The following is a 14,039-nucleotide window of genomic DNA, read 5'->3' on the forward strand; positions in this document are numbered from 1 at the left end:
GATTATCTCCAGACAACGGCTGGTGGTAAGCCACGTGTGATGTAGACCTCCCCAAACACATCAAGCAAGCTGTGAGCATTGCATACCCAAAGGCGCTCGGAAATCTCCAGCGAACCGTTCGTACACTTTTTGTTCGACCACGTGACTACACGTGGTGTTCGAACAAATTATTTCGCATCGTTATGTTTTGGGCATTGTTGGTAAAGGGCAAACCAGTGTGTGCATCAAAAACAAAACACCTTTGAAATGTAGGGCGACGAGACGCATCAATCTCTGGTGACAACATCATATGTAATCATAGATAACGGGCGCACGTTTCCCTGGCAAGCGTTGAAGAGGACGTAAGTGCACCGTAATTGAAGAGTCTGCTAGTTGTTTACATTATTTACTCACCCACGAATCAATCAAATGCGATAGAGCAACATTCCATGAACTGTCTCTAAGCATACAGAGGCGTTGTAGACAAAATTGTAAAAGAGTAGCCCAAACACAAAAGTTGGTTTTCTTCGAGACTTTATCTAAGTAAGCGACACAGTTTATCATTTTTCTCAAAATATTTTTAGAACAACACGTCCTTGGCGGTAGGAAGCAATCATATAAACACAATGTTAAACCTTTTTGACGTGCGGTAAAATTCGTCCCCAGCATCTGTGGTCAAAGATGCTGAGTGCTGCCCTGAGATGAAGATCTCGTAAGATCGCCACAATGCCGCGCGTACAATCCCATGAGAGCCATTGGTGAGTGGCCAGTTGCCGTTCCTCGATGCTGTCCCCCTACCCAGGAGTAATGGTGGCAGCCGTTACAAGTTCACAGTACCCTCAACCGTTCTTTGAAGTACCTGTGTGTAGAGAATAGCGCCTACCCGAGGTTTGCGATCGTCCGAGCTGAAAGGGTACGCTGAACCGAACTCGCTGTTCCCGCTCATTCGTGGTCGATCCTCCGTGCGAAGAGCATCGTTCAAGCAGAGGCTCCGCTGGTGAACACTGCTATCGATAGCAGACAGATACTACGTATACTACCATCGGCATCATCCCAGGACAGGGAACAGGAGACATAGTTTTGTGGAAAAAAGAAAGAGCAGTGTGTTGTGTAGTGCCCGTGCCGCTATCTCCTACCGGTTGCGTTCGTTATCATTACAGGAAAAGCACCATCTGAACAAACTCCTCGTCCAAAGTAAGTACGGAAAGGGAAGCAACATCGAATCGTCATCGGTGGTTGTCGATTTGACGAATTTTTATCTTACCACCAATAACAACAACATCAGCAATTGCGATCTGCTGTAATTTCAATGTGGAGAAAACTCGCGTCCCTTTACACCTGGACGATGGCCTTAATGAGCCCTTATGGTAGAAGTGTAACGATAAGGACACATGTGCGTACGTGGTGTAGTGTGGATGTATAAAATCGTCCAAGGTACGTTGGGCAACCATATTTGTACCCGATCATGTTCAACTGATGGCGTACCAAACGAAAGGTAGTCATTAGTGGTTTGAAACCGAAGGTTCGCTCTCTGCGGACATAATGGCAGAAAAAATGGTCTTAATTTCACCACGAAGAAGTTGTATTTCAACGAGAACGACCCCTTTGGTTCGCTAATGGTGAATCGGCCAAGTGCAATGTAGCAATTTGTGATAACGCAAAACAGTTGTCACATTTACCTACATCCATCATTCGGAGTGCGTTGGAATCGTATGCTGGAGGCTGGTGTTGATAAGCCTTAGGCAGCAAATCTTCTAATTACCAGGCGTGTGGCAAAGCGCTCTGGAATTGGCTGTTTTTACGATCACGACGATTCTTACGACCACGTTCCAGGTCACTTAAAACTCATCAGACCTTCATCTCCCGATGCTTCGGTTTATTGCTATCGCCATTATTTCTTCCAAAAAAGAAATGGTTCGAAAAGAATGTTTTCTCGACGCCATAATTTTTAACTGCGATGACCAACCAGTACTGTGTGCGCAACTGTATTTGTTTCAAATCGAAACAACTCTAAATCCATTACAAAATGTCGTAATTAGATATTAAGATTTGTATAGGTTCAGGGTCTGCAAGAAAGTAGCACAAAATGCTACAAAGTTTGTGTGCAATAAATTACAAACAAACACTCATAATTTTCAAACAACACACAACTCAAGCCACACACCGCTTCAAACCTTCGCTCTATCTCTCTCTCTCTCTCGGTTGAAACCTTCGAAAACAAAAGATACTTTTCTTCAGTGATGGTTCTAAAATAAAAGTAGTCGCACCAAACCTGACACCGACGGAATCTACCACTTAAAACTGATCGTACTGATTGCGAGGCCACTTACCGAGACCCGACCCGGTGTAGCACGCGCGTTCATGTTTCCTCCGAAACCGCGGCGGTGGCGGCCATTTGAAACGTTTAGTTTTTCCCTCTCAAGTGGAGCAGAATGATTTGCGACACCCGCCACTTGGCTGCGGCAGGGAGTGTGTGTGTGTTTATGTGTATCTGTGTATCCCGACCGGTCGATTTATCAAATTATGTCCTCGGTTTGGGGACACCGCATACCGGGGAAGTACTCTTGCCCTCCCGAGTTAATGACGATTGTGGGTGGACAGTTCTATTGGTTTGCATTGCACGCAAACGCGCCGAGATGCGTCGAAATGGGAGCCAAGCAATGTCACGTTTACAATTGTTTTAATTGCTTCTGAACACAGATTGAAGGTTTTCCGAAACTTATCAGATTCTAAAAATATTATCCGATGTCAAAATATCCTACAAGGTATTTATTTCATTTATTTGCCTACCTTGAAGTAAACAACTTTATTACTGCTTCACTTTCTTTATTTGTTTGTTCAGCATTATCAAACCGTATTGAAATGCGCAATAATTACAATCCTTCGCCAAAACTGTGACCAACATAAAAAATAAACTTAAATTACTTGAATTTATTACTTTCACATCCAGTGCAATCTCAGAATTATCAAATTGTGTTCCAAAGCGCAAAATGTATAATCTAATGGAGCATTGTAGAAGAAAAAATTAAACAACCCTGATACGACATTCTTCGAGCGAAAAGATAAGGAATTGACAAGAATAGGCACAGAAGGCACAGAAAAATCATCCTTTTTGGATTTGGGAGCAAAACGAAAGTGTTTAAGTTATTTTCAAAATGGGAATTCATTTTCATTTTTTTTTCGAGAATGGTGAAACAGATAAAAACACAACGGAAAGCATAAACATAAACAATCTACACCTTCCACTCGCACAAACCATACGCATGTGCCTTAATCTAGACAGATCACCATCGATTATCGGTTTCATTCGAGTTCAACTGATTGCCTATTATCACTTCCCCCGAGACGGTAGGTAGGAAGAACCTGTAAAGTGAATTTAGAAAATTTTCCACTTCCACAATCAACTGCAGGAAAAACGAGTTCTGCTCGCGTTTTATGTTCAACGTGTTCATTTCCGTAGCGTTTAAAAAAAATTGCATGATCGCAAAAACGATACAACAAGCTCACCGGCTATTCCCAGCAGTGCGTTTGAAATTGTAAAATCGTATTGCTTGATCGACGTGTCGTCAGGCAAAAGTGGCGTTTGGGAATTCCCTCCTACAAACACTAATCAATGTTCCATTAGCCTTTCGCGAACGTGTCGATAGCGTGAGGCTAATCCAAAGCCGAAAACTGAGGTCGATCAAAAACCCGCATGCACACCGGATTGCCAGTCTGTTTGCATACGCACGTAATTACACGTCATTTATTTGACATCCAACACGATCGGTCCACCAGCGATACTATCGACGTACGCCATCGGCAACAGTTCATCGTCTTAAGCGTCGTTCGGAGGAAAACTAACCCTACCTACCACCTACCTTGAGGACGCGGAACGGCACGTCTGGACGTATAACTTTTACGGCCTTGTGTGCATGCGGTAAAAATTAGCAACTCCGGCTCGACGGCATACCGAGCGGAAGACGGGGGGATTTGAAAACAATCATAAAACTAACTACTTCCAACACCGATCTGTGGGTTTGGGTTTGGAGTGGAAGTGTGGAGGTAGTGAGGATGTGTGCCAGGAGGTAACGGCTCGAATTGCGGCCGCCAGTAACAATGATGGCCCGGGCTTTGGCCTCGCAGCGGTGACAATTTATTTAAGGCAAGAGAAAGAGGTTACCCGAGATATGGCGGGCGGCTACGATAACGATCTCGACTAGGGCTAACCTCAAAATCCTACCACGCCCCAGGAAGGGCGAGAAGATGCGGCCGGTAATTTAGAACACATTTCAGCGGCAATCGCTACTTCCGTTCTAGCGCCTGTACGCCACCATCTGTCCGACGGGCTTGATTAACTCCCGGTCCGGTACCGTTTTCAAACCCCGGAGTGGAACGATTCCCTACATTTGGTTTTTCGTGGGCAAGTCGTTCCGCTCAACTCTAATTCTTTTCCACGTTTAACAACCCGTAGGTTGGATCTCCTAACGGTTCCGGGCGTAGGTTGAGATGTATTTGTTTGCCCGCATGACGCGTAAAGCTGGTAAACAAAATACAACTTCGCTGAATCATGCCGTATTGATTCGGCTTCATTCGATGAAACTTTTCCATCCACTCTAATCAGCCTTCCACGCATTGGGTGAGTCATTGGAAAATTGTCCGAGTCATTGGATGCAGGTGCAACGTCCGGTAGTTTTTAATTGCATCGGAAATAACTCAACAATAATTGTGCTACTAGTCGGAAGGTAATTGGGACGATGAACGATTAGGTTGGTTGAGAAATGTAATAAATTTTCTGAAAGAATGGTTTATTTCATACACTCGAATGTTCCCACGTTTTAATGTATTGTTTATTCTAGTTAAATTATCAACATGTTCGTTCACTCGTAACAATCGATGAAACAGATGTCACTTTTATGTTCGTCGTCCTAACAATTCGTATGACGCGTTAACTTATTTGTTGTTCTGTTTAGCATCCCATTGGATCATTCCACAGCTTCCGAATAGCAATGATTGATCATCTGAATGCTCACGATCATAACATATTACACAAAAGGAAAAACCAACCGGTGATCGTGCCTCAACATGGTGAGGCTAAATCCAACTTTAATTGCTCAGGAGTATCATTCGATTTTGCATGTTTCTTTTATTGTGATGTCCATTTACTTCGCACGATCCTACTTATAAGTCATCTTATAAAAAAGTAAAAAAAAACAAGCTTCTCTAAGCCTTTGAGCAGAGCCTTTGCAGAATGCAATTTTATGTTGAAGTCATGGCCTACCTAATTGGCAAACCCAGCAGAAAAGGTTAGAAACCTGTAATGAATGCAAAGATCACTCGGTCTCATTAACCCTCGGAGGAAGGATGGTTGATCATAGTCGCGATTTTTAAGGATGCATTTTATTTGAAACGACCATAACACGAAGTAGAGATACGCTGTCAGGTGTATTTATTTAAAACGGAGCGCAAATTGAAAAAATTTTAAACGGAGCGCTCGGGGGCTTCGACAAGTTCCTCTGTATGGAAATTTCTTGGTAAATTGCTCAACACTGAATGATGTTAACAATCAAAATCAAATTCCTTTCCGATGTTGACAAGCGCTCATCAGAAATAATCGCAAATTCCACCGTCGTCGACGTGTGAGAGCAGCACCGCAAGAAATCTGACTCCTCAACATCCTGGATGGACGGATGGAAATTCCGCGCGCAGGGGAACTCACGACCGCACGAATCGTGTTTGATATCAGCGAACCGCAGCATCCATCGCGGGGAACAGTTGCTATAACCGAGCGGCATGCGAGCACGCGACAACTCCCCGCGACTTCCAGCCAAGGTCACGGTCAATTCATCTGCTCGAAAGCCGCGTTCGTCACTTGCTGTTGGAACCAGGTCTATCGCTTCGGCACTGATTTTGTGGTTCGTCTTTTTTCTTCCAACTATTACGTTGCTGCGCTTGCGCGCAATTGTAATTGGGATTTGCGAACGAGAACGGGTGCGGTGAGCGCAAATTGTTACATATTCGCATCGCGGGGTAGGTTCCAATGAATTTGTTTGTTTTATGGCCGGCAAACGGCTTGGCCGTTATCTATTGTTTACGGTGCAAATACGCGGATGGTATTGTTTTTAGATCTCCCGTTGAGAGCTATTTGGAAGAATTAATTAATCGCTTATCTTGCCGGGATTTGTATTTTACTGCCTAGATTAAATGTAACGGGGGTAGATAAAATTCAGATGAACGTAGTCAGTGCCATTTTATAAATTCCATGCAAATAACAATTGACACACGCTGTCCTGATAAAGGCTAGCCTGATCGTAAAAAGTGTGTTAACCAGAGTGGGATTTAAATTGTAAGGATTTGAAAGGTTTTTCAGTAATTATATTATTAACTTAGGTCTGCTGTTGGTTTTTTCCCCATGGGAATATTTTTCATTTAATCAATTTATCCCCACTGAACACTTTGTATCCGATCAACACGATCGCCATTTTTCACTCCACCCCACAAAGGTCAATCGATGTGGCCTGCAACTGAGCCAACATGCAACCCAACCCCTCTTCAACATCTATGGAAGCATCTTTGCGTGTCATTTGCACCGGAGAGACATTTGCAACGGCGCCAGTAGTGTACGGTTCTCCTTCACATCTACGAGTCTAAGTGCATGCAATTAGTCTGCCATTTATCATCAGTTCGTTTGGATAGAATTTCCCTTCAAACGCTCGGGGCCGGACACGGATTGGTACTTCCGTGATGAAGCGTAGGAAGTGAGAAGTAAAGACAATAAGCTAACGCTTTTCCCATTGCCATCTCGAGTGGCTTATCTCGCACACTTAAGTGCATTAGCTTACTTCCTAGCCAAGTAGGCTCTTGGGAGAGAAATCTTTGACACGCTCTTTTCGAGGCCTCTTCTTCTGTTCATTAATTAAAGGGTTAAAATCTGTGGAACAGCGGAACCGAGGAATCATTTATCTTCGTAGAACAGAACAAAATACTGTAGCCACAAGAAATAAAAACCTCTCATCGATCAATCATCGTTAGTGCTGATGTGCAAGCCGAAGGGAGGTGCCATGGCTACGGTGGAGTCTACTTGGATGGTTCTATCCAAAACTGTACAACGGCTTACTTGGTCGTGCGTTCGACCTGTCATTGGTGTGACGATAAATAGCAACAAACTTCTCCTTCGACTACGTGAAAATGACATTACTTACCCCTACGACCGAAGGCAGAGAAAGAAGCGACACAGAGGGCAACCACATCGATCGCATGCAACTGCAATGTAGGCGCCGGACCCTCCCGTACTCACCAACTTTGGTTGGGGAAGGTGCATCGTAAATTTTAAATTCCAAATGCATCACACTGACCTAGTCCTCCGGATGGCAAGCGTGTTGGCATTGACAGTCAGCGGCGGGTCCTCCGCAAAACCCTCACCCTTGCATAATATGCCCACGGTTGGATATGGACGTTACGCTTCCGAGCTCGCGGTAGTGAGAGTCTTGTTTGTTTTGCCTCACACTGTCCCTCGTAGGACATGGTTGTGATAATGCATTTAATTTTCGTCTCGCGAGAGAGTGATTAGCATCGTACTATGAGCACGTACCCGGGTGCATAACGCGATATCGATATCCTTGCCGATGTTCAGGGTGAATGCAGCGCACCTGTGTCAACCTGTGAGTGTGTGTTTGCGTTGGATTAAGCCATTGACATAATTTCCTTACGAGGAAATGGAAGGAAGGTTTTGTTTTGCATACCGTTTATCGTTTTGAATCGTTTCTTTACCCTTCAAAAATTTTATTTAATCAAATAAAATCAATGTGCCTGTGCGTTCTTAGTTTTTTTAAAATACATTCTTTTACGCTGTAAGTATTTATTTGAATTGAACAATGCTTTATTGATTTCATTGATTTTAAATTGTATATTTACAATGTTTGCCACGTGGGCTGTACAAGGATTCTTAATTATAACTGTATATGCCAAGGATTGTCTTTAACAGTAATACGCCTAAATGTATACTGCATGCAAATTAAAAAGGTAGATGTAATTAATTAATCCCTTTTAGTACTCCCTTACTCCCTTACAGTATTGATCAAAATGTTGTGCGCACCATAAAAATTTAAATTCTTTATTTTTCGTTCAATATGAAATAAACTCACTTTAACATGTGTAATACCGTATCTAACAAGATAATTAAAAGAAATTAAACAACAAATGGCAGCCTATCACCGTTGATCTACGGTATTTGTAAACTAGGCCTGTTACTAATAACATTTGTATTTAAAAAAAAGGCAAATTTTCATCGGTGATAGGAAAAAAGCTAACCAAGCTAATCGAATGAAGTAAATTTTATTCTTCAGTTACATCTTTTAAGTACTTTCAAAAAATATTCCGACGGCCAGTAAAGCAGCCTTACTGTCCTTGGCCGAAACTTTGGCCATAGCCGACAAAAGCAAGCGTGTAAGGATGTTTTTCAATGTTTGGGAGGCAAAATTTGGAATAGGTGGTACCTTAAGTGTTGTAAATGTTTTATCGATTGGTTGGCAGAAATTTGGTAAAGGCAGAAGGAGGGTTGGTAGTGTGGGGTATATCAATTATATTTGACCACTGAAACCACTCCTCCAAACCACTGAATCGTACTCTTTATGATAAAGTTGATTAATCTGATCTTTTTCTGATAAAGTTGATTAATTCCAGAAGGCATTGCACACTATACATTCATTCTCTTTTTTCTTCATGCAAATCTGCTGGTTTACAGCCACGATATGGCGTTCTATGGGAGATTAGGGACCTTAAAACATTTTAAATATATTTTAACTAGCTCCAAAAGCAACATAAAGGTCCACAGGTTTTTTACCATTTGCTGCCGTCTGGCTGTAAGTAATTTTTGGTCTTTAAGCATGTTTTAACATACAATCAAACGTAGAGGGTGTAATGTTTTGGCCTCGGCGGAATCAATTCAATTGATACCGTTGTCAAACTTGTTCTAAATTTAAAAGAAATGCTACTATTTATTTTGTTTTTTACAGAAAGTGGCTAACCCTAGCCGTTTTTGCATGAAAAGTCGTTAAAATTAGTTTTTTTCAATGCAAACGATATTGAGCTTCTGCGAGAGGAGTAGAATAAAAGGTATACAGTTTAAACCAAATGCCGTTACAATCCATGTCTCAAAAGGGCATGTTCTTTGAGGTATAGAAATGACTTCAGCAGTAATCCTCAATGGGTGTCGGAAGTACGTCAAACGGTATAACGGCCCCGGGAGCCGGTTTCTCAATCAAACGTATCAAACTTGACACGCGATCGTCAAGACACGGTTACCTTTCTATCAATCATCGTACGGTTGGAAAAAAAAGGTTTCGCCCCGAACTTAATGAAGAAGGGAAGATAAAACCGAATAGCATCGCGGTGGTCATGTTGGGGAATCCCACACTCGAGGTATCGCGAAAAGTTTCCGCAGGAATGAGTTTGCTTTATATTTTCGTTCATATTCTTTACTCCACCCTTACTCGTCCCAGTGTCCAGTGGTGAAGCATTTGGTATTCAACAATGATCGAAACTTTTCTTGTACGGAATGTGCTCCGTTTCCTTTCGCATCGGCATAAAACCATTAGCATACCTTGATCGTTTTTCAATGGAGATAATTAATCTGGCTTAGCCACGGCTATTAGACAGCATCTCATACATGTATATCGTTTGTCATTGACAAGCAAGTTTGTTTGATCAGAATAAGCTAGTTTGTTTTAAACATTCTAAATAATTTGGCCGATCGATTTGGCACCCTTTTCGACAATTTTTACACATCCCACTCATTACAACGCGGTCGGCTACCTTGTTCAACAACTCTCATGTGGTGGTTTAATTTCATGACTTTCAATTGCCTTTGGCTGAGGTCATGATTTATGTCGAACCTAAAATAGATCGCCAGAAGATAACAGAAACCCTCCTCGGAATGGGGGCAAAGTCCAGTGTTTGGCTGTCGTGCCACATTTTAAAAGATTAGCGGGAATAAATACAACGCTAGAAACAAAAAGTGAAATGATCCTATCCAACCATTGCATCCAGTCTGCTATATCAATTATTAAGTCATATCGTTAAAAAAAAAACAGATTATATTTGTGATAATCTTGTATGGTCCATAAGCTTCGATTTGCTGCAGTTTTGTGTTTTTTTTTTTTGTTGCGCAACCTTTTTTGCATCCCCCACCGGTGCAGCATATGGGGTGAAGGCCTCTCCTAAGACGAAGCCCGCGGTATCGAGAAGTTCATCCGCTCTTCCGCTCCAAGTGATCGTTCTATTTTTATCTTTTTATATTATTATCAATAATGAGAGTGCGGGGGGAGGGGGTGTGGGCAGTGGATAGAATAAATTGGAAAAGGAGCGTTGCATATCCCTAACCTAGAATCGAACCCCAACAGCAAGCGCGGTTATTAATTGGTGCATCCACTAAGTGGTTAGGGCTATCCAGCTCCCCGGCATAGTGCCATGCAGCACTAGCATAATACTATCCACACAAAGGGTTCTGTGCTTTGCGTTGGCCGCGTGGCGCATGCGTAAGGCTATGCTACACGCGGCGCCGGATTGGATTTTGTGGAGCCTGGATGGCTTTTTATTTCATTTTTTTTTTATTTCAATCACGAAACGTTGTGATTATATTAGTTGATGTGTCGTCGAATTGTAAACAAATTGAGAGGAAAAATAATGAAGAATCTATTTATATTTTTATTACCCCTTGTTCACAGTAAAACAACACCCTACAAGAACACAAGATGGGCTACAATCTCGGAACCGAGGAGCTGTCGAGCAAATCGAGTGGCCTCTGGAGAGCTTTGCTAGCAGAGTTTGTAGGTAAGTCCCATCATACAACCGATTGCTTGCCACATCATTGAGGGTGTGAAAGGGTGAAACAAAAAAAACACCATTATTAATATCGCACCGTTGACTCGTCGTTCTCTATCAATCTTATCACCCCTCGATGTCGCCGCGCGTCTTAGGTATTTTCATTCTCAACTTTTTTGCCTGTGCCGCATGCACGCACGCGAACGGCGACAAGACGCTGATTTCACTGGCCTTTGGATTGAGCGTGTTCATGGTGGTGATGGTAAGTAGACAGAACACTTGGCGTCCCGCCCACGGAACCGTAGAAAGCCCAATCGATTCAAGCCTAAGGTGTTGGATTAAACCGGAGAAGAGTTAGCTTCAAAAACATCTCCTATTACCATAAACATCCTCGAACGAAGAAGAGGGGCGACGATCGCCAAGAGCGGCACACTCACGTGATCTCCAGAAAGCGCTGCTTTCGTCATTCGAAAGCGATCGATCATTAGTGCCGAAACAGGAATCTTCCATCGACGTCAAACCCGCATCGTTGGCGAATGAAAAATGGTCGTGCGTTTTATTAGCATAAAATCAACGAGAAGACTTCCTACATCCCCCCGAAAAATCGAAAGATATCGTTGAATGTTTGGTTTTGTGAATGTGAGATATAGATGGTTATTTACAGCTTGATGCACATTGCTTGCATCATGTTCAAATGCCTTCAACGCATATTCCCTCAGCGAGCGAAGGTGCAATGCAGGTGAATCACGTAAAGTTTATATGGTGTTTTCGACTATCGTAACAAAATCGCTCTACGTGGTATGGTAGGTTGAGGGTTGCTCCCTCGATTCAAAGCGTGTCGGTTCGAATCCAGCTACTGGCAGGGTAAGGTAAGGTGTAAGGTCTTGGAAAATAGTACGCCCTTTGATCACCACGGGTAACGGATGGATGGGCACGATGACCACAAAGCCACTTGCACGCCGATAATAAGCAAAGCGCTTGAAAGTGTGTGTTATCTATCAACAGAACAGTAAAACGTAAATCATTCACTATTGCCGAATGAGAATACCCAGTTCATTTGATTGATTTTATTTGGTTTTAAATTTTTTACTTTCATAACATAATGCAAAATATCGGCTGAATATTTTTTCTAACAAAAACATTTTTTTTATCCAAAACTATATTCAAAAATATGTTCCGATGCATGACTGCCGAGAAACAACGGGAATATGCCGGCATGCGTGGGAGCGATCAATTTAAGCGGTCATTTTCAAAATACTACAGTTTCCTCACTATTTAAGGCATCAACGTTAGCGTAAAAAAACTGGAAGTATTTTTTAATTAAGTGCGCATACTTTTTGTGGGCCAAAATTTTTTCTTTGAAAAACTATCAAAAGTGGAAAAGTTGTAAACAAACAAACATAAAATGGTCGCGAAATAGTGTGTCCTATTTTTATTTATTTATGTTTTGACCCAATGTGTTCTGCGCATGATTTGCTTCATAATCGTAAATCAATAATCGAAAGTCTACTGCATTCTCAATGCGCTAGCGCATCAAATGGAAAATCGATTGGGCAAATAAGTTTAAACTATTAAAAAGAATATGTTATGAGCTTCTGTTGTGTGATATTCCTTTCATCGATACCTCGGCGTTCCCTTATCCTAGGCGATCGGTCACATCAGCGGAGGACACATCAACCCGGCCGTCACGGCCGGTATGCTGGCCGCCGGCAAGGTTAGCCTGATTCGTGCGTTACTGTACGTGGCGGCGCAGTGTGCAGGTGCCGTCGCGGCCACCACCGCCCTCGACGTGCTCATCCCGAAGAGCTTCCAGCATGGGCTCGGAAATACCGGCCTGAAGGAAGGCGTGACCGAAATGCAAGGTTTGGGTTTCGAGTTTTTCCTCGGCTTCGTGCTGGTTCTGTGCGTGTTTGGCGTGTGCGATGAGAACAAACCGGACTCACGGTTCGTCGCCCCGCTGGCCATCGGGCTCACCGTTACCCTGGGACACCTGGGCATCGTCGAGTACACCGGTTCGAGCATGAACCCGGCCCGCTCCTTCGGTACCGCTCTGGTCACGGATAGCTGGAGCAACCACTGGGTGAGTCTCAAGCGATTGCATTAACAGGGTAAGGTAAGGAGAGATTATATTGTCCCTTTTTTTTAAACCACAGATCTACTGGGCTGGCCCGATTCTCGGTGGCATCGCAGCCGCACTCCTCTACAGCTTGCTCTTCAAAGCACCGGCTTCCAACGATGCCTCGGAACGCTATCGTACCACGGCCGATGACAAGGAGGTAATGTTGAATCTGATGAAGCATGCCGCTCTTGAGGAATCCGTCATCACCACTTGAAGGCAATCGAGAGAATATCGTCCGCGATTAGGATCGGCCATCCTCATCAGATCACCTCATTCGATTCGTTTTGTGATCATATTTTTAATCGTTACTTTTGTGTTGTCCTCGTTTTATCGATCGTTGTTATATCGTTTTTTAGTTGTTGAAAATTTTAATTAAACCCATTATTCATTGGTTTGTTTCATCTCATTTAGTCATCCACAGGCGCCATTCATTCGTTCACTTTCATTCGCTCTTCATCGGTCGCTTCTCTTTCCGTTTTCGCCATCTAGCATTCGCTAATGTATTTCTTTCCACACCTTAGATGCGACGGTTGGACGGCAAGCACGACATGGCTTAAGCTACTTTTCCACTAGAATCCTCACCACTGCGGTTCTACAACGTAACGAAAGAAAGAAAATTAAAATTACGAACAAAACCCCTCCCCGCTTGGAATCCCGAAGCGCGAAGACTCTTTCGGAAGTCGTTGGGGGCTCCCGTGTCTCCATCGGCGCTGCCAGGTTCCATCCAGCATACCCAGCCAGCTCAAGTGCGTTTACTACATTTTAATTTTAATGCTATTTAACTCACTGACCCCAATCGCCGTCGAACGCACGGTTGCCGGAATCGGCGCAAGCAATCGTCGTTTTTCGACCGTTTGTCTTCTACATCCATTCTAAAAAACCCCCCACAACCACGTGTAGGTGTTGGAAAGCTGTTTTCGGTTCAAACGAAAACATGCCTTTCATCCGCACCCCGCGTGGCCTACTTCGTTCGTTAGGTTAAGGTAGTTGTAAAAGTCGTAACCCGTAACGTTACTTTTTGTACCGCGTGGTATGAAAGAAAAATGTTTGGCGGTACATAATTTTAATAAAATAAACTATCGTGCTAAGCGCACTTACAAATCATTTGTGCTCTGTGTCAAGTGCCTAAGTGTTTTAATTT

The 14,039-nt window shown here is 43.1% G+C and overlaps 1 protein-coding gene across 2 annotated transcripts; it reads left to right on the top strand.

Moving 5' to 3' along the window:
* Positions 1 to 911: 911 nt before the first annotated feature.
* Positions 912 to 13,996, top strand: LOC131266607 (aquaporin AQPAe.a). Of its 2 annotated transcripts, XM_058269199.1 has the most exons (6): positions 912 to 1,173; positions 10,683 to 10,788; positions 10,935 to 11,041; positions 12,425 to 12,859; positions 12,933 to 13,055; positions 13,420 to 13,996. In XM_058269199.1, exons 2-6 carry the CDS (start codon positions 10,710 to 10,712, stop codon positions 13,453 to 13,455), a joined length of 780 nt encoding a protein of 259 aa, XP_058125182.1. In that variant the 5' UTR covers positions 912 to 1,173; positions 10,683 to 10,709; the 3' UTR covers positions 13,456 to 13,996. The 2 variants fall into 2 exon arrangements, with proteins under 2 accessions (XP_058125182.1, XP_058125181.1); XM_058269198.1 differs by lacking the exon at positions 13,420 to 13,996 and having other exon boundaries at positions 919 to 1,173; positions 12,933 to 13,286.
* Positions 13,997 to 14,039: the final 43 nt, after the last annotated feature.

The sequence above is a fragment of the Anopheles coustani genome, chromosome 2 (assembly GCF_943734705.1).
Source record: "Anopheles coustani chromosome 2, idAnoCousDA_361_x.2, whole genome shotgun sequence".
Lineage (NCBI taxonomy): Eukaryota > Metazoa > Arthropoda > Insecta > Diptera > Culicidae > Anopheles > Anopheles coustani.